At 46.0% G+C, this 21,817-nt stretch overlaps 1 protein-coding gene across 6 annotated transcripts in view; it reads right to left on the reverse strand.

Moving 5' to 3' along the window:
• LOC147010706 (dystrophin-like) overlaps positions 1-21,817 on the reverse strand; it is a 1,018,488-nt gene that overhangs the window by 95,089 nt on the left and 901,582 nt on the right. For all 6 annotated transcript variants that reach the window (XM_085859617.1, XM_085859614.1, XM_085859615.1 and 3 more), the window contains one exon: positions 13,097-13,272. In XM_085859617.1, coding sequence (XP_085715743.1) covers positions 13,097-13,272 — 176 coding nt within the window. The remainder of the gene's footprint in view (positions 1-13,096; positions 13,273-21,817) is intronic.

The following is a 21,817-nucleotide window of genomic DNA, read 5'->3' on the forward strand; positions in this document are numbered from 1 at the left end:
ACTTTGGCCACAGTGGGCTCCGAAATTGGATACGCAGCCGCAGGGGTGTTTGATCCCTGGGCTGGATTCGGACAAGGGAGAAACTGAGAAGCGGGCCACCGTAAAAGTGATCCCCCTGGTAAATTTTGACGGGTCAGGGAGCGTTGAAGCTTTTCTGACGCAATTTGAGTGCATTTCCCGACTAAACGGGTGGAATGAGCGGGAACGTACAGGGAATTTGGTGGCAACGTTGCGGGGACCAGCCGCAGATGTGTTAAACGTGATCGCGGAGGGATGTTGACCAGCTCCCACATTTGTGAGGCGTTGAGCCGTCGGTTTGGGTTTGCAGCGAACTGTGATCTGGTGCGGGCCCAGCTTCAGCACCGCAGATTAAAGCCGGGTGAGACAGTGCAGGAGCTGGCACAGGACATTTACCAATCAGCCAGGATCGCGTATCGGGACCTTACAGTGGAGGCATGGGACAGACTGGCACTCGAGAAATTTTTAGCTGCTCTTCCTGACCCTGAGATCCGAGCGCTAGTGGAGCTACAGGATCCACCCACCGTGCACCGAGCGGCCGAGTGCGCGGCCAGGCTGGCCTCGTGGAGTCGGCCGGGTCGGGTGCCCGAGAGGCCATCGGTGACGATCCGACAGGCGGAGATCCAGGATCAGGGAGGGGGGCTGGGAGAAATTGGCATTACCCAAATGTTTCAGGAAATTTGCCAGAAACTGTTAAGTTTGATAAGGGGTAATTCGGTAGTTGGTGTGCCAAAGCGGCGGGGTCCAGCCCAGCCAATAGAGCAATTCGATTATGGCCGAGGGGGTCCGGAACCGGAAGAGACATTACACCGATACCCACGGGAGCCTTTTATGGGGAGTTGTTTCCGGTGCGGGCGAAGAGGACACATGCAACGATATTGCCGGTACCCGGCGATGGAGGGACCCTCCAATAGACTTTTAGACTCGGAGAGGGTGAATCCTCCTGCTGAACCGCCAGGTCTATCCGAGGTGCCCTTACCTAGGTCGGGTCCGGAGATCACTGTCGGGGGTCGGGGAGACTAGATTGGGCTGAGCATATATGGCCATGCTCGGCTGCTGAGATTGTGGCGAAGTGCCCTCCTTTGGTGGAAAAAAATGAATTGTGGGAAAATTGGCATGGGTTTGTGAGTTCTGCTGGGTTTTAGAGTGACAATCGGGACAGTGGGTAATTGGAAACAAAGCGGGCACGAGTGGCTGTCCAATGGCTGGTGCGTGGATCGGGTGAGAAGTGCTGTGTGAGTTGTTTTAAGTGAAGAAGTGAAATGTATGGTGCACACATTGTTTTTTTTATTGGGCATGGTGTGGTAACAGGGAAGGTCATGGTCGGTGAAGTGTTAGAAATGCAGGTGTCACATGTTAGGCCGATGGGGTGGGGGAGTCATGTAGGTTTTGTGGGTGGGGATGATGTGCTTGTCCACAGGGATTGCTGAAGCTCACGGTGAGCGTGAATTGCGACCCCCTTCAAGGAGATTCACCACCTGGTGGCTAATGGTGACAGTGTCTGGAGGCAACTGGGAGAGGGTCTGGTTGGGCGACCAAGGTGGGTAGGACCTTGGCGACCCAGGAAGGCCAGAGGAGCCAGTGAGACCCCTTCCAGAGTGTTGTACGGGATTAGAGCTGATGGCTACCAGGGGGGAGGGAATCAAAGGGAGCGGGGCGGAGAAACGTCGGGGTTGGACTAAAGCTTAACTGTGGGCATGGTTGCACCTGAGATGCCCCCATCATCTTGTGGTAAACCACCCCACAGCCACGACGGGATTCAGCCTGCATGATTAAAATGAGGACCATGACCTAGAAATGTGATGATGACCATGGTGTGAGTGTTGTGAAGATGTGTGAGTCCCACTCGATCCCGCACAACTTGACAGGTGCAGCAAGGGCATGATGTCCGCATAATTTTGGGGCAAGCAAATATGAAAATTGGCTCCCCAGGTAATGCTGGGTCTATTAACATCCACTGGGGGAGGTGGTCAAGTGTAAATATCCCGTGAATAGTGTCGTTAATGCTTAGAGTAGGAATGTAAAGTATAAGTGTTGTGTTTTTGTGGAACCTTTTGTTTCCCCTCCCCAGATCACTGGAAGAGCATTGGGCAAGAGCGAAGATCCAGAAGATGGAGTGCAACTTCGCTCAGTGCGATCATGTGATAAAATAAAAAAAAACTAAAAAAAAAACGAATGATTGTTTAGGCGAGGATAAGGCCATAAGGGGGTAGTACATTAAGCAGGATTGGTAAGTTAGCTGCGAATCGCTGCCCATTGCCCCTCCTACTTTATTTCGTTAGGTTAATTAGGTGTGAGTCAGTAAGTGTTAAGGCTGGTACGGTAGCGCCTGTGATATACCTTGCAGGAGCTGCGGTACCAGAGGAGGGGGCAGTGTTACGTTTGAGGGGGGGTATGCATTCAAAGGGTAATTAGGATGTTTAATTAGGTATGCCATGCTGTTCGAGTTTACCAGGATCTCGATGTAATAAGTAGCAATTCAGTGGTGATAAGTTGTCTAGTAAATGTTCATTTCTTCAAGGGGGAAATGATAATTGTCACGTAATTAGATAGGGACACGGGATAGGGTAAGTGTGTCTGCGTAAACCCCTTTTGGTATTCTCTGGAGGCTGGCCGTGACGTCACAGGACAGTGCAGCAGATGGCTCCGCCCCGTGATCACGATTGGCAGAAGGCAACGGCGGTGGGCCAATAAACGGCTCGATTGGAACTGACGAGGACAGGAGGATAAAAAGATTCTGTTCGGGGTCGAAAAGGAAGAGGAAGAAGATCGGGACAAAAAGATCGTGTTTTTTTGGTGTGGAGGCTGTTGCGCGGAGAGCGTGCTTGTTGTTGTGCTGATTCGATCGTGTTCTTCATCGTGTCTTGGAGCCTTGCTGAGCCTCGTGCCTCACCTTGGTTGGCTCTGGGGTTCTGCTGACTCGGAGTACGGGGTCGAACGGCGGGCAGACCTGCCTCCCTCTCCTGCTCGCAATTTGGCACCAGAACTGGTTCCCTGGCGGCTGTGAGCGGACTTGGGCCAGGACCAGGAGGTCGACAGCACCACGGTTTCTCCTGCCCCCCCCCCCCTGACGAGAGCAAGGCCAGCTCGTCCAACGCTGATCCAGGGACAGTTGCGTCCACACCACGGTCCAGCCTGACCACCAGAATTAGCTACGTTGTGTGTGTGTGTGTGTGTGTGTGTGTGTGTGTGTGTGTGTGTGTGTGTGTGTGTGTGTGTGTGTGTGTGTGTGTGTGTGTGTGTGTGTGTGTGTGTGTGTGTGTGTGTGTGTGTGTGTGTACTTGGCGCCTTAGAGGGTTTGAGAATTGTATATTCATTGGAATTGTCTGTGTTTTCCCCATGCCCGATCCCATACCATCCCGTCGAATCGCCCCGGATCCCTTTTCTTGCCGAGTCTTGTTATTTCTGGTTAATAATAAAAACAAATAAACATCATCAACTCAGTGAAAAGTGACTCGTGCCACCTTCCTCGTCCCGTTTGCGGTAGAGCGATTAGAACCGCCATGTTTGGGTTATAAATAAATAAACCGCCTCCATCGTTTCGGCTCATTCTACTTTGGCGGGACTGTTCAAGTCCCGTGGACGTCACAATATATATATATATATATATATATATATATATATATATATATATATATATATATATATATGTATGTAAATATGAGGTGTGTTCAAAAAGTATCCAACTTTAATTTTTTTGTGCATAAACAAATGAAGCTAGGGAGGCGTGGTTTGGTGCACGTATGTAGGCGATCCTAATTTGTATGCATGAATTTTTTCCGCCTGCAGAAGCTGTTATGTCAGTCGCAAACAGTTCGCCGATGAGTGAGGAAGTGTAAGTGAGCGCCGTCGGATTTTCGTTTTTGACAAAATGACGGAAAAACTTGAACAACGCTACTGCATCAAATTTTGTGTAAAGCTTGGCGATTCCCAAGTGGAAACGATCCGCAAGATTCAACAGGCCTTCGGGAATGATGCAATGGGCACCACACAGATAAAAGAGTGGTACAACCGCTTCAAAGATGGTCGCACATCAGTGGAAAGTGAAGCACGTTCTGGTCGGCCCTCAACATCCCAAAATGAGATCGTCATTGACCAAGTGAGGACCCTGCTGATGCAGGATCGTCGAATCACGATCAGAGAACTTGCAGACGAGGCGGGCGTCAGCATTGGATCCGTTCATTCCATTGTGACTGAGGATTTGGGCTTAAGGAGAATCTCAGCGAAGTTCGTGCCAAAGCTGCTAACGATTGAGCAGAAGCAGCTCCGTTTGGAGATCGCACAGGACATGCTGGAGACTGTGAACAGCGATCCCAACTTCTTCAACACAGTGATCACTGGCGATGAGACCACAGTGATCCGTCATTTTGTCAAAAACGAAAATCCGATGGCGCTCACTTACACTTCCTCACTCATCACTGCAGAACGGAAAGGACCGCTTAAGCGGTTCGTGTCCCAAGCCGACCTGCGTTGAGGTACGGCTGCCCGGTCGGCTCCCCGCGCAGGTACTTAGGTATATCGAATTCGGCGAGTGACCCTATCTTGCGCGGGTAGACAATTGGCACGGCCGTGGTGGGGTTGAAGACCCACCCGTGACAGGGTTCAGGCGTTAGCTCCGGAAAGTCACGACTGAATTGTCCGTCCGGTGGGCGACGCGGTTGCGATTAGAGGTCCGCGGCCGATCGCATGCCGGCGATGTGTACGTGTAAAATAAATGTGCTTTGTTTGAATGTATCCCGTTCGTAGCGTCCTCTTTCCCCTATTGAAAATGCTATCTTGCATCGCGGAATAAATAGTGGGGTTTCAAACACCCGTTAAATAGAATTGGATCCGGCGAGGTCGGCGATAATACGCGCTCGGTAATCACTGCAGTGTATGACACGCATCTATTCTCATACATAAAGTGTATGACAAAAAAAAATACATATGAAAAAAAATTGAAATTGGGGGAAAAAAAAAAGTTCGAAAACACAATTTCTTTCTCACCCAACATCATGAAATAATACGCTCACGGGACATAAGGTAGAATGGCTCCAAAATTCACTTTTTCACTCTTTTAAAAGTAACTATTATATGTCTGATTTTGTTTTACACCATCCAGAGACATGAGCGGCAATGTTTTTGGATTCAGATTATATATATATATATTTTTGTGTGCGTTTTTAACTTATACATACAACATGGAATCACAGTTTGTTTATTAACAGTGTGTTACGATACATCCTCAGCCAACAGGATGACCTGTAGGTACCCACACTCGCCTCGAAGCTGTATCACTGGGTTTGAATCTCGGCCGAGCTATAAAATATCATCACGGTGTTTCACAGACTGGGTGAAACATCAATGCGTGTGCTGTTCCTACGATGGACGTTAAACTGGGCATCCTGTCTTCCGACATTAGTTAACGGACGTTAAAGATTGTCACCGTGTCCTTCACAAAGAATGGGTGAGCTATTGCTGCACTGTGGCCAAATTACAAATTTCTGCCCGAACTACTGCTGGGAAGGCAATGGCAAAACATCCAGTATAACCCTTGCTCAGGAAGCTGCTTCGTGGCAATGACGCCCAGTAACGAGTATGGCACATAAAATATCAATTAAAAGTAACAAATGAATAGGGAAAGTGAAAAAAAACTGAAAAGGAAATTAAAGCCATTTAAAAAGGAGAGAGCACAACCATATATACACATAGAAAGGGGGGAGGTGGTGGAGAAAGGGGAGTGGGGGAAGTGAAGGGAGAGGGGAGAGGGTAGGGAGTGGGGGAGAGATGAGAGTGGGGGAGAGACGGGGAGTGGGGGAGAGACATGGAGTGGGGAGGGTAGGGGTGAGAGGGAGGAGTGAGAGGAGGGGAGAGAGAGAGGAGAGAGGAGAGAGGAGAGAGGAGAGAGGAGAGAGGAGAGAGGAGAGAGGAGAGAGGAGAGAGGAGAGAGGGAGAGAGGAGAGAGGAGAGAGGAGAGAGGAGAGAGGAGAGAGGAGAGAGAGAGAGAGAGGAAGAGGAGAAGAGAAGAGAAGAGAAGAGAAGAGGAGGGGGATGAGAGGAAAAAGTTTCCTTCTGTATCCATCCTGTCCACCCCATTCCTACCTTCCCCATTGCTTGTCCAATTCTCCCTCTATTTTGTCTTTCAAGTCCACTGTTGGTGTCTTTCTCCTACCCTTGCAGCTGTTCCTTTTGTACTGTTGTATCATTATCCATTTCGTGTTCCAGATCTTCCACGAGCCTTGACTCGATATCTTTCTGTGTTCAAGTTCCTTGGAAGGGATTTCATCTATTTTATATTGTGAACCGTGGTGTCTGTCTGTGTGTTCGTCTGTCTCCCGTTAGCGGCCGCTTCTCAAGCTGCATTTGAAAAGCTCAACATTCACATTGGAAACGAAGGGACAATAGGCATGAGTAATGTTAATGCCAAATTGTATTTTGTAACTATGATATTTGGCCCTCTTTTCAAAGCAATCCAACCTCCACTGCCCTATGTTGTACCACCATTTTGCGGTGAGCGGTATAAGTAACTCAGAGCTTTGGATCTGAGTGAAACCAAGAATGCAACACAATTGCCATTTTTAAAGTCCATTAAATATTATTAAAAAAGATTAACTTAAACTTTTCTCTCACTTGGGATGGGTACTCTTCCTGTTATATGAAGAAATGTTCGAGTGGTCGAGCTTGACGAATGGGCGAAAATCCATGTATATGTGTGGGCTATACATTGCATGGAATTTGACTCACTGCTGAAGGCAATGCCTCATTTGGAGAGAAGTATATTCTATTATTTCATCAAAGGTGATAAAAGAAACACAGAAAAAAATAACATTTCAAGACACAAAAAACATCACATGAAAAAAAAAAGAATCGGCTGGATGCTCGTGTTGGATATAATTCTGGAAAACAAAGTAAAAACGGTAGCTTGAAAGGACGAATTTCAGAGAAAGGAATAGGAAGATGTGAGAGGATTGAAGATTAAAGACATGGGTCTTAGAAAGAGAAAACACCACATGATGAGAGGCAAATCATTCCCAATGTTACCAGCTACAAGGAAATGAGGGTGAAGATGAAGGTAGAAAGGACGAGGCCAAAATCGAGCGATTAAAAATGTAATGGACTTTCACTCTTCCCTTGTGCGAAAAGAGACTCTGGGTCTGCAACCCGAGGATAGATGGAAATCACGATTTGTAAAACCTTCATCATTACCGAGTCTGGGAATGCAAAGCGAGTAGATGATGAAATCGCCCGAATTAATGACTCCATTTAACATTCCGTGAAAGCTTTGCAAACAGCAAAAAGCTTGAGAAAAAGACTCAAGGTCGATGAAGAACTCCAAGTTCGAGTCTTGCACACGAGATGTAGGATTAAAAACTTAGGAAGTGCAGGGAATATGGATAAGAGGAGGCTTGCATGTTTAACCCCTTCAACTACTGCAGAACATGTATTATATGTTTTGCCAAGAAACATATTACAAGATAAATTGTGGGGGTAACTACTTACCCATCTGAAGGTATGTATGAGGAACTAGAACGGCACTCGGGAGAGCATATATACCTCTGCCAGGCTGAGCAGTTTACATTTTGTATTCTACTGATGAGATGGATCTGAACTAAAATCTAATCGGCTTGTTCTTGTCACTGAACCAACTCATCCACCTAGTTTTGTTATAACTCGTCCATAACTTTTTGACATATCATTTGCACTAATAAATGTCTGAGAGAGAGAGAGTGTGTGTGTGTGTGTGTGTGTGTGTGTGTTTGTGTGTGTGTGTGTGTGTGTGTGTGTGTGTGTGTGTGTGTGTGTGTGTGTGTGTGTGTGTATATGTATGTGTGTGTCCTCCATAACTCCAAAACCATGAAATCTAGCAGCCTGAAACTTTGCATGCATACTAAGGGATCACAAATAAAGTGTATGACTGAAAATTAGATGTTTGGGTTAATTAAAACACCCCTTTTGAAAATAATTAATGGCCTTATTTGATTATCTCCTTTATCAGGCACATCCTCAGCCACCTCACTCTCCGGGGGCTAAAAGAGTTTCCTAGGTTACCTCGCTGGGGTCTGAAGCTGCCATGTTTTTTGGCCTGCTCAACCATGCCTTGACTTGGAACAGGCCACAACGATTTCTTAATGATAAAGTTTTTTTTTCACTTTCCTCACTGATATTATTGAGTGACTGTTCATCATAGCTACAAATTGCTATGTACATTGCAATGCTTATGAAGACCCAGAAATGCTAGCATTTGTGGCTTTATTTCATTTCCACAAATGCCATAACCTCAAGAATCTCTTAAATTAAGCCGAATTACAAAATTTAAGCCTTTTCCCCACCTTTGGAATAAACTCCCACACTTTGTTCAATCCCATTCTTCCCTCCAGGCCTTCAAAACAGCTGTTCACCACCACCTCTTATCGTCCCCCATCCAAATCCTCAATCCTTTCTACTCCCGTTAATCCACCCCAAACCCACCTCCTTCAAATTCCCTGCTTTCCTTCCTGAAAGTTCCTGTAATGTCCATCTTGTATTCCCCATGTTCCCCATCCCATCCCTCTCCCTTCCACAGATTTCCTAATGTCTCTGTTCCCCAATGTTTTGTTCTTCCCACTCCCACCCCTCTTGTCTCAGCACCCCCCCTTGCTGTGCATTATACAAAAAAAAAAAACAAGGGTGAAAACATAATCTCAATTCACCTTCGGTGGCAAGGTAACAAATCAAAGAAGAAAAAGAAAAAAAGCAGTCATTCAACCAATAAATGCACGAAGTAGTAAGTGGGACTCCATGGTTATTGGAACAAACAAAAGAGAGCAGGCCAACCAAACTCAGCCATGGATAGGCCTACACCACCTGAGACCGTTTGCTTCTCTCACCCTTTCTCCACCTCTCCGTCACAACGGCCTCTCTTTCTCTCTTCTCTTCTCTCTCTCTTGATGCAAAGTTTGTTTGTCTGTGTTTTTATTTTCTTTTCTTTTCATTCTTGAGTCTCACAATCATCTTTGAATGTCACGTATGAGACATTAAGGAGAATCTGACTTGGGAATGATTCATTGGGAATGGTGGCATACTAACGAACAGTGAAATGGTTAACCCTTTGAACCCACGCGGCCATTTTACTCGCTGCTTTTCAAACTTCCATATACCTGAGCAGCCAAATTTTTGCTACACTGCTGAAGCGGCCGAGCGGCTGCTACACTGGTACTCATTTCACCGACCTCGGAAGGATGACAGGCTGAGTCAACCCCCTGGTGTCAATTCAGCAGCCAACGGGGATTGAACTCAGGACCCTCGGATCCAAAGCCACCACCCTATCCGCTAAGCCAAAACCAGGTTAAAGCAATCACCAGGGTTCATAGGGTTAATTTAATAATAATGTTGCGGTTGTGGAAATTCGCAAACCATCATTCAGGTCCCGTAGGTGAGATATCTCTGTAAGTACATGTGTAGTTAGCCCCAAACCCGTTGTTTAGAGGGAATAAATGTGATTAATTCGGGCTGCGACGCTTTTAGATAGCCGTTTTTCTGTTCTATCTTTATTTTGAACCAGCTACGCTCCAACCATCACACAACAACAACAACGCCAACAGCCACGATCTTTACCTTCACAACTCACTCCCGCAAACATCGCATCACCGCCATTCCGAACGGCACCATGGCCATAAACCACCACCATAAACCCTCCACCGCCTTCACCTCTCTCCTTCTGCGGCCATTCCCGCACCACCTGTGAGCACCGAGCGTCAGGCTGTCCTGGGCTCGTACAAGATACGCGCCGAGCCGCGAGTGCAAAATGCGGCCTTTCCGAGGAGAATTCGGATCAGGAATACTACACGCCCACTTCTGATCCATCCAATCAGCAAGCGCGGGGCGGTTTGGCCCCGCCTCCAGGCGCGTCTGTGTGGAATCGAGATATGCAAATTCTAGGATCAGGGGAGATTCACGCCCCTTTTTCTCCGTCCAATGGGCGAGTGTGGCTCTGCCCCTGAGCTCGTTCTGATCCGGAAATTTGCATATGGGTTCTCCTGCCGGCCTATAAAGCGCCGAGCGCAAGGCGAATCTAGGCAGAGTCGGTTTTAGAAAAGCGAAGAGAGTTTTGAGGCAGAGTCAGTTTGGAAGAGCGGAGAGTGGCAGAAAAGGAGAGTCAGTTTGGAGCGCGGAGTGGAGTCGGGAGGCGAGGGCGTCCCGGTGGTTTTCGGCAGTCGGCTGAGGAGAATTGGGGGAAGAGTCCAAGGAGCTCGGGTCCGAGGCAAGGAAGACGGCGGTCGGCGACGAGGTCGCGGTGGAATCGCTGGTCACGGGACCCAAGCAAGCCAGCTATACTCTTTCCCCAGAGCATCAACAATTCCCCCCCCTTTTCCCCCCGTGCTGAGATAGTGTGAAAAGGGGCCCCGTTCCCACCCCACTCCAAGCAGTGCCAACGAAACCCGCGAAGGAGCACGAAGTCGGGGCACTGCCGCGCTGCCACATTTGCAGCTCATCACAAAGACACGGGTAGGACCCACCCGGTCTCGCGGACCTGACCGCTCTTTCAGGTCCCGCGCAAATATTGGCCCACAGGCCCCGTCTGCCCCCTTGTCTTTGAGGGTGGCCTTTTCTTTTGTTTCTGTGTAAACGTGTGTGTGTGGCGCCAGTCTGGTGAAGTAAAACTGTTAAGTGTTGCCGTGTGTCGGTCTTAGTCGGTAGTATCTCTGCGTCGTTGTTTCTTTTGTTACATTTGCTTTTTGTGCATAATTGTTGTAATTGTATATGTGTGCTCTCCGTGTGCCGCGGAATAAATGTGCATCATGTTGAACTGTTTTCCCGTTTCGCTTCGTCTTTTCTTTAATTGAATCTCCATCTTGCTTCACGTAAAGGGTTGGTAGTGGGCTTAATATGCCCGATAATTAATCGGAACCATTGAGGCCGACGATAACACCGCTCGGTTATCCCGATAGTACGGAACGGATTGCTTAAGCGGCCCGTGTCCGGAGTCGACCTGCGGCGAGGTGCGATTGCCCGGTCTACCCTCCGCGTGGGTACTTAGGTAGGTCGAGTTTGGCGAACAACCCTATCCCACGCGGGTGGCTGATTGGCACGATCGTGGTGAGGCCAAAAGGCCCACCCGTGACTAGCTCCCGGCGTTAGTCCGAGAGGGTCACGACAGAATTGTCCGTCCGGTGGGCGACGAGCCGCGATTCGAGTTACGTGGCCGTACGCACGCCGGCGGGCGCGAATTCGCAACAATAATAACTGAACAAGGAAAATCCAACAACAACCAAAAAATTCTAAAACACAAAATCTACAAGCACTCCAATTCATTTACCTTTCACTCTTGTTAAAACAAATACTTTGAGATAACTTTAAAAAAGAAATCTATCTATAATTCCAGCAATCTCTGTGTGTGTGTCTGTCTGTCTGTTTATCTGTGACTGCCGTTTCTCGACGACCGCCGGTCCAATCTGATTGAAACTTGTGAGGAATATTGCCGGGGCCCCGCAGATGCGCCTTTTCGAGGTTTGATGTCAATCGGACGAGCGGTTCCCAAGTTACGGCCATTTATCTGTCAACCAATGACAAGAGACGGTGCTATGACATCACGAATGACGTCACAATTAATATATTTTTTTTTTTGGCACGATTGACAGTCCGATCTGATTGAAACTTGCCAGGAATATTACTGGGGACCCGCGGATGTGCCTTTTCAAGGTTTGATATTAATTGGATAAGCGGTTCCCAAGTTACGGCCATTTATCTGTCGACCAATGACAAGACACGGTGCTATGACATCACGAATGACGTCACAATTAATGTTTATTTATTAATTTTTTTATTATTTTTTTTTTGCACGATTGACGGTCTGATCTGATTGAAACTTGCCAGGAATATTGCTGGGGACCCGCGGATGTGCCTTTTCGAGGTTTGATATTAATCGGACGAGCGGTTCCCAAGTTACGGCCATTTATCTGTCAACCAATATCTGCGAGAGAGGGGGATGGGAGAGGGGGGATGAGAGTGGGGGCGAGAGAGGAGGGGGGAGAAGAAGGGCGAGACTAGTGGGGAGAGAGGGGGCAAGAGAGGGGGAGAGAGAGAGGGGGGCAAGAGAGGGGGAGAGATAGGGGGCGAGAGAGGGGGGATGAGAGTGGGGGCGAGAGAGGGGGTGAGAGAGGGGGGGGCGAGAGAGGAGGGCGAGAGAGGGGGGAGAGAGGGGGGGCGAGAGAGGGGCAAGAGAGGGCTGCACATACTGGCACTCACCTACGGGCCCGCCCCTACGGACGCGTACTAGTCATAATAATAGCAAGGAATGAAAATGATGTTGAGGTTTTCCTTTATTATATTTTTTGCAGGTTTTAAAAATCAAATAATTCGTCTCAAAGAATATTGTTCTTAATGAGTCCACAGTATAAAACAGCTGACGGGAAGTGTGTGAATAAATAAGTATGCTACATCTGTGATGATTTGTGAATTGGGCTGAAACGGCATAACTCCTCTGAGTGAACGAGGTTATATATTTACCGAGTGTACTTCAGCTGCATTCAGCTGGAAAAGTCTTGCAAAACCTCACATCCGTCTCTTGACGAGCATATCAGGATTGGCGAAGAAGGCTACCAATGACTACTCGTCTGACTTTAAAGTGAAGAAAACTGCTTCAAATCTCATTCAACCCATACAGGGAAATGGGCCACGGTGGATTCAATGCAATGGTTTGATGACCGCTTGAAGCCCACTTGGTCGACCTTACGAAAAAAAATAAATCGATCAACACGGATAACAAACAACCTTTTGATCGATCTGTACCCCCCAATATTTCGTTAACGATTTGCCTTAAAGACAATAGTTGTTGGTTTGAATCTCCATCGAATTTATCACATATTTACGTCAAACAACTTGGGCAGACATCGATGCCGCCATGATGATGAAGTGGTTGCTTCGTTGTGAGATGGATAAAATTTGTTTCACTGAAAATGATGACAAATGTGCCAATTTCATATTGGGATTAGCCTGGCATCTTGATTACAAGACAACATTACCCACTCACTTTCACAGACAAAGCCACAGCCAGTGGTAACTTGGAATGAGTGAGCTCTAAGGAAAGAACTGTGAGTATGGAAGAAGTGCTGCCACTCACCGAATGCTCATCGTGCGGCGGCGGAGTTCCGCCCAGCGCCGATTCATGTCATCGAGTCGGCGTTGAAGCTGAAAAGCCTCATCTGAACCCTGCATGGCCACAACTGCATGCCGCCCATCCTCATCAAGGCCCCGAAGCACATCCTGGTGCCCATCAATTTCAGCCTGCAACTCCTGCTGTGCCAGGAGATAAGACCATATGTTATGGGTATGGAAACTGATCAAACATCTATAACTCCTGGTGACTGGCAAATGCATTCCTCCAAAATATGCAGCAGGATCACTGCAGAAACCACAGAACATGGTGCAGTTGCTGCCCCGCAAATGTGTAAACCACTCATCACAACAGATTCAGAAACCACATGCTGCTCTGCAATGCAGCTGTTTGTGCTCTAGTATGTCAACCACTGCCCTGATGAAGGTATAAAAAACTTCAGGAGGCAAGAAACTTCAGTCCACCATGACAAAGTACGTTCAATACTCTTGTAGATTTTATAAAATGTCAGAGGACTAAACACAGGGTTCTGAATGTGGCACAGATACTCGTCGCTGTAATCTCTTGAACAACTAGAAGGGCAATCGGTAGAGCGCATACCTCCACCAGGATGAACATTATACGTTTTGTATCCGACTGATATGCCGGATCTGGATCTGGACCAAAACTAAAATCGAATCGGCTTGTTCTCGTCACCTACTCAATTCATACACCAAGTATTGCCATAACTCATCAACAACTTTTTCAAATATCATGTTATATATTGCTTTTGGCACCATCTCTTAATCGTGAAAAGTCACTTTAAAAAAATTTAAATTATCATATCCGGATTCGAATCTTCAGCAAAATCGAATCAATTCATTCTTGTCAAACACCCAACCTGTCCACCAAGTTTACTCTGAATCCGTCCACAATTTTTGAGATATCATCGTATATTTTAATATATATATATATATATATATATATATATATATATATATATATATATATATATATATATATATATATATATATCTCCTTTTAGCCCCATCACTCAATGGTGAAGAATCACTTAAAAATTCTCGGATCCGGATCCGGATTTGGATCTTCACAAAAAATCGAATCAATTCGTCCTTGTCAAAAACACAAACCGTCCACCAAGTTTCGTCTAAATCCGTCCACAACTTTTTGAGATATCCTGCTCACAGACAAACAAACAGAAAAACAGACCGACAGCGGTTTAAACATATCCTCCGTCCACCTTTGGTGGCGAAGGTAATTACCGATTAAAAGACTGAAGTGACAACAGTCTAGATGTTCAAAGAAACCCATGCACCTTGCAGCAGAAGCCTGTTCACTTACACCGGTAAACCAGCTGCACATTTGTCCAGGAGCTCATACGATAATTCTCAAAACAGTTTTACACTCGCATTCTTTTATATAGCTTGATCATAAATTATTCTCACGTCATTCCAATTCCCTCCAATGATTCATTTCTCAAGTCATCCATGGCTGCGTTTATCTGTGGAATAACTTTTGAGGAACACGTGCGAACAGCCCGTACGGTGAAACTTGCCTTGAATCGTGGCCGGATGACACGATCAATGGAGGGTACATTTTGTGATGCAAATCTCCTGAATTGTGAAGCTCACAAAGCCGGAATGTCCACAGAAAACAAGTTGTCGACCCAAAGAAAGACGTTTCCAAATGCAAACCGTTCAGAGTAATACAGGGCAGGTTGTTCAGAGTACTACGAACTAAATGTGTTACTTGCTTTGAATTACTCCTCTTTCCACATCATAAAAATATGATTGGGAAGAGACCAATTTAAAATGTCAAAGTAAGCAGGAAATATCCTTACCACCGTGCAAACTGGAAGGAATGTCCACAGAAAACAAGTTGTCGACGCAAAGAAAGACATTTCCAAATGCAAACTGTTCAGAGTAATACAGGGCAGGTTGTTCAGAGTACTACGAACTAAATGTGTTATTTGCTTTGAATTACTCCTCTTTCCACATCATAAAAATATGATTGGGAAGAGACCAATTTAAAATGTCAAAGTAAGCAGGAAATATCCTTACCACCGTGCAAACTGGAAGGAATGTCCACAGAAAACAAGTTGTCGACGCAAAGAAAGACATTTCCAAATGCAAACCGTTCAGAGTAATACAGGGCAGGTTGTTCAGAGTACTACGAACTAAATGTGTTACTTGCTTTGAATTACTCCTCTTTCCACATCATAAAAATATGATTGGGAAGAGACCAATTTAAAATGTCAAAGTAAGCAGGAAATATCCTTACCACCGTGCAAACTGGAAGGAATGTCCACAGAAAACAAGTTGTCGACGCAAAGAAAGACATTTCCAAATGCAAACCGTTCAGAGTAATACAGGGCAGGTTGTTCAGAGTACTACGAACTAAATGTGTTATTTGCTTTGAATTACTCCTCTTTCCACATCATAAAAATATGATTGGGAAGAGACCAATTTAAAATGTCAAAGTAAGCAGGAAATATCCTTACCACCGTGCAAACGACGCAACGCAATCTCCTCCACCTCCCGCTGGTTTATGTCCAGAAGATTCATAAACCTGAGCGATTTCCCAAGAAGCAATCACAAAGGTCTTACAGCGAGTAGTGACAATTCCTTCATCGTGACTTACATATGCAAATTATGAATCCGCCTCATCCAGAAGGTTCACAGCATAGCAGGGCTCAGTGCTTCGTCCCTTATGTCATCTTGCTGAGAACTTCCGAACCGTGAATAAGCAGTGCAACAAGATACAGGATCCGTCACTCATCTTCAGTGGCATGTGGCAAAAGCACAACCCATCAAAAACCGAAGTTATAAGCCCTGAGGGCAATGGGGGAGTTTCCATTCGCTCTGCACTGTTAAATATTACCGTTTATACCATCTGTCTAATGCTCCAAAAATCTTTTTCCCACTGTGAATCTAAATGGCAGGACAAGGTGACAATACTAATCAGAAGTGTGCCGTGCATCTACCGGCCGGCCGAATTGCATTCCGGCAAGCTACACTCTGGATTGATGCACCCATCACGAGGCTGTACCGTGGCAGCGTAAGTGATAAATCATCGGTGCCCGCCAACATCACTCGAGAAAAACGCAAATCTGTGAAATAATTTTACTTTCATAAAGGACCAACTGCCCCAAGCATGACCGTAAGAGAAAAGTGAGCAGTAATAAAGATGTTTGAAAATAGGCAGCAGCGAGTGGTTTTGCAGCAGCACGAAAAAAAAAAAAGTAGAACGGTTTGCATTGGTAGAAAAAAAAAACTATCTGGGAAGTGATAAGGTTGAAAGTTACGGCAGGAAGTTGGGAAAATAAATTTTCATCTCAGCAGTGTGGTCACTGAAAAGACACTGTTCCTTCCAGGCCACTGACCTTTGGCACCGGAGCAACGCTGGTCAATCAGTTCGTGCCCGTGCACATAATGCCCCGCTGCTCTGGACAGTCAACCATGACCAAAATTTTTTTTTTTACTAGAGTGGCAGCATGCAATGCAAGCAAGTATACCTTTTCAAAACGACCCATGAGCCTTCGAAGGTCAAAAATCAAGGCAACCAGAGATGCCATGGTTGAAACTGATGGAGCCTTTACATGGAGCCTTTACAGCAGCCCATTTTGAAACTCCGGTCATTCAGCCTGGGTGGTTCGGTCAGGGAATACATCTGGAGGAGAGGGAGCAATAACAAGCTAGACCTGGAAAGCAGTCAATGCAAGAAAGGTCTCCCTCGATGAACTCTGCTCAAAATCTCACAGTTTGGTCGAGGAGGGAACACGGACTGCCCTTGCAAAATGAGAGACCAAAGAAAGCAGGGTGAAGAGATTCTGAAAGGAAATCCCCTTGTGATGAACAAAGGTTTAGGTTTGTCTGCAGAGGTAACAAAAGCAGAGAGGAAACGCATACAAGGCCAAAGGAAAGCTTTCCAGGCTCTGCGACAACAAAAATTCAAAGTCATTAAAAAAAAAAAAAAATTGGTGCTTTAATATACACCGTAGCAGTTAATTTCAGGAAGAAAAGTTGTTCATCCATGTACCACTTTCCTCCGTTAGATTAAAATGTGCAATGTAGCAAAGCAGTTAGGAATTCTTTTTCTGCTTTAGTAAACGTTTCCCACTGAGTCTCATATCGTCATCTGGCGACTGTTTCGCAGCAGAAACTCTTCAAACCTCACACAGTGTCTCTGCTTTTTAGAACCTGGTAAAAGCGAGGCCCTGCCACGTACTACATCTCTTCTATTCTGTACCTCACATTTTCAAAAAACAAGAAAAGTCACCTCTTCAGCATAAGCACATCCGAACCTCTTCCAAATGCACTCCCAAGGCTTTGCTTGAAAATGTCACATTGTTTGAAGGTGCAGCATGATTTGACAACAAATAATACTCTCATTTCCCATCACCGTTCTTGCCCTCTCTCTCTCTCTTTCAGCACGACAGAACAGCAGCAGAAGAATCATCTCCCTTAATCTCGAAGCAAGGCCTCAGTCGTCTCAGCTCTCGGCCACGTGTAATGACCGAAAAGAGAATGCATGCCGTGATAAAACCACTGGGGAAGGAGAGAAGAACAAAGACAGGCTGCAGAAAGCCATCAGGTTGTATAGAGCTGCCTGGCCAACTAGTTCTCAGGGCCTAGTGCAAATCAGAACATCAGGATTTGTGTCCATTTATACCCGGAACTATCCATTACTTTTCCCATACATGTTTTGGCACTCTCTGTTAATGGTAAAGAAGCTTGCCAGCAACTAATTCTATGCCGGCATGCCAGAGCACGCTTTGACAAATTGCTGGCAATATTGATCAGCCGCCGATCACGTAGCCATTTATGGAAGGATTTTTTTTCTCTTTTAATGAAGAGCACATCTTTTAGTGACCCTATAAGCAGTGCCACTGTGAATCAATGACATCAACATACATCTCATCTTGCAGATGTGCTTTTTTAATCTCCTAATAGCTATGGCGCTTGCTTTATCAAGAAGTATTTGTCATCATATTGGCAAAAAGCTCAGGAAGTTATTCCTAGCGATACTTGAATGTGCCACACACAAGGTGGCCATTTAGTGCTACCTGAAGCCTGGCCATAAATCACCTGTTCCACTTAAAATTACTGGCACAACAAATTCTGGCAAAATATGGGGGGTTTGGGAAATGGTGCGAGGAAGAGGGGGGCTGGAAGGGAGTAGGGTATTGGAGTGCCATGATTAAACCAGAGTTGAAATGAAATTCTCATGAAAGCAACAAAGATGACAATAACAAGCACAAAATAGCGTGGGTCAACAAGCAGACAAATTTCGGGGCTTTTGTCTCAACACACAAAATGGACAGCACTGCTAAACTGTCTCCATAACAAGCAGCATTTAAAAAGCAAAGTGTGGCCAGGGTCACTGCGTTGCGCCGATACGACGAGACATTGCTCGGTGAAATTACATTTACCTCGTGGTGTTGGGGTTCTTGCAAAGGGATCGGAGCAGATTATTTTCCAAGAGGTGATACAATTACTTCAGCTGACAAGCAGACAAAGGTGTCTCGCGGGTTGCTTCATGGGATCCCGCAGGGCTGTGCTCACTTCCCAGATGAGCTTTCCTGCCTCCACAGTGAAACTATGCCTGGCAGGGATTTGCAATTAACTTATGAAGTGCTGAGGAACACCAGAGGAGACTTTGCCCCAGAGTTTGCTCTGCTGATGTACTCATTTGCAACAAATGGTATATTAAACACATTGGTTGTCTCACAGTCCTGCTTTTGGTCATGAGTACTGACACAAGCAGCAACCAATGCTGTTAGTACCCTAAGGTTGAAACTATTGTGTTCTCACACATTCTCTCATCCAACAGTATTTGTGGATGTCACTTTCAGAATGACAATTCAGTCACATTCATGATTGTTAAACAAAACAAAACTCCAAAAAAAAAAAAAAATCAGAATGACCTAGAATAGCACAAGATCGTAGAAAATCCAAACATAGGAAATGTACTCCGATTCATTCGGTGCAGAAAAACGAAATAATGGCAAGTATCCCGTACCTGGGCACTGGATTGGCATGAGCATCATCTTGATGTCGTTTCACATTCTTCAATCCACAATGGCTGGTGTTGGCAACAATCAACAAAACTTGCTGAACATTTTAAGTTGTGTTTATCCAGTTCTCACTGTTAACTGGAACATCCGATTTGTGAAGTCCCATGGCTCCTGGCTCAACAGACTGGTGGATAGCCGAAAGGCATCAATGCCCTTCGACTCAGATATGGTCGCAACTATTTGTCAGGGAAAAATCTGAACATTGGGCACGATGAAAGATCTTCAACAACAAAGTCTAATGGCTCTAGAATTGACTGCATAACGAAACATAACTAATACGGATGACATCTTGGGAACTAATAGCAGCTACTTGTGCAGTGGGCCCTGGCTGGCAGCACTAAACACCTATTTTATGCAAGTCCAAGCCCTGGTCCATCTGTCACAGCTGTAGTGTGCCTTCTGTGCCTGGAGAAATTAAACAGAAGGGGTGGAGTGCAGTTCTTATTTACTGGGCAAAATCAGGGCAACAGGAAACCGGTGGCCTCCAGACGCAGCCACACCTCTTGGGGCAGCCACTTTGACATCAAGGTAATTGCCGACACGGCATGCAATGAACAATATTTTCTCATCTTCGATCTTCATCTTCAAACTTAATGACCTACTTTGAAAAAATTTTTCAAGTAAAACGATGAGATGAGAAGAACCAAAGGGTTGTATATAAAACCAATGGTGAAATATCCAACATGACAATAGCTTTGTTTTGCGATTTGTTTTGAGGTTGAAAACACAAAAAATACATAAAGGAAAATGTGATGACCATCAACAATTTACTCAAAACCTCCACTTGTTTTCTCCCATTACAACAACTTTGACTTATTAATGCGGCTTTGTTTTGGTGAGAAGATACCCAGATAGTCATTTAGCAATCATTAAATTCATATTGATTAGAATCTTAATAAACTTGCGATCACAACATCGCAAAGTAAACGATACATCAGCGAACAATATGAAGCATTGCGTGGTACCCATAACAGCAAATGTGACTCGATACGGGCCTTGCTACCTCCTCAAGTTAGTCGGTTCGATTGTTATTTAACCAACTAAACATGGTCACAAATAAACGATTTTGCAGTATGTCGTCTTAACGAGCCCGTAATAAGAGTAAAATCGAGATCAGTGGCTCTGTATTCATTTAATTGTGACCATAAATCTCGGTCTTTAAAGACTTGAGTACCTCATGAAAGCCATCCTAGTTTGGAGGTCAGGTCAGGTATGGGAGCATGCGCCGGAGTAGCGCGTCACTGCAACCACTTTCCGCCAGTACTGTAGGGGCCTCCATATAGCAATTCCCCCAGGCAGACACCTCGCCTATCCCGATCTCCTTGAGATGTTGATCAACCTGCTGCAACCACGAGGCATGTGGTTGGCCCATTGGCCTCCTCCACTCACTGGGCTCCCTCGGTGAGAGAATCTGGTGAACAGGATCAGTGTCAGGAAAATGAGCCACATGCCCATACATCCGCATCATGGAGTATGCAGGTAACAAATCTCATTTGAGTCCCAGAGAATAGTTCAGACATCAGATTGATCAGTTTTCGGGAACCCCACAAAGACCAAGAATCCTCCAGATGGCATCCTGATTCTCTGAATCGAATGCTTTGCAGAGATCAACATAAGCTGCAAGTAGCCCCTGCCAAAACTCTTGTCTGCGTTCAGTGAGGACCCAAAAGGAAGGATATGGTCAAACGTTGACCTCTTTGGTGTAAAGCCCGATTGCTCTGGATGCTGGTGCTCAAACAGATGGTGGCGAACCCTTTCAATAATTATCCGAGCAAAGACGCTGCCCAACACTGACAGCAGCATCACCTCTCAGTAGTTGTCACATTCCTGGCCTTCCCTTTCAAGATAGGGACAACAAGACCCCTCTTTCAGTCAGTTGGGATGATGCCTGTGTTCCAGGAAGAGCACAAAACTGCATGCAACGACACGAGTCCAGCATTTCTACCAACCTTGAGAAGTTCAGCATGGATGACACAGATCCCAGGAGCTTTACACCATTTCAATCAGTTCACTGCAGTCTGTGTTTCCACAAACAAAGATGGATCACAGATGATTGGAGGGTCAGCAATAGGGATAGTAACACCTCTGACATCCAACTGGAGAGCTGGGGGATTAGTCTGGTACAGCCACTCAAAGTAGCCGACCCAGAGGGCCTTCACTTCAAACTCCTCTGTCAAGAGCCCACGACCCTCTGCTCTAATTGCAGTACACTGAGGGACAGGCTTGGAGGAACACAATGCGTGAATTCCCCTGTAAGCAGGACGAGAATCAATTGACCACAGGTAATGCTCTACCCCCTCACAGATTCCTCGCACATAGGCCTCCTTGTCCACCCTCAGCACACATACAGTTTTACACCTCAGCTCCCTGAACAGCTCAACTCTGCCATTCAGCCTGGCCCTGCAACTCTGGTCAATGGTATCCAGTGTCCCTTGAGAGAAAATATTCTTCTTCATCCTCCGGTTAGTTCCAAGACATCCACCAGCAACATCAAGGATGGTGGTCTTGAAGGCACTCCACAACACTTCAGATTTCCCCAAAGCACCCAGACCCCATTAATTGCCATTCAGCCAGTTCATAAACTCCTCAGCTACCCTCTCATCCTTGAGCTTGCCAACATCCAGCCTAGGCTGCCATGGTACGTTTCTCCG

The sequence above is a fragment of the Eptatretus burgeri genome, chromosome 16, assembly GCF_056783735.1.
Source record: "Eptatretus burgeri isolate ZD-2024b chromosome 16, Ebu_testis_v1, whole genome shotgun sequence".
NCBI classification, from domain to species: domain Eukaryota; kingdom Metazoa; phylum Chordata; class Myxini; order Myxiniformes; family Myxinidae; genus Eptatretus; species Eptatretus burgeri.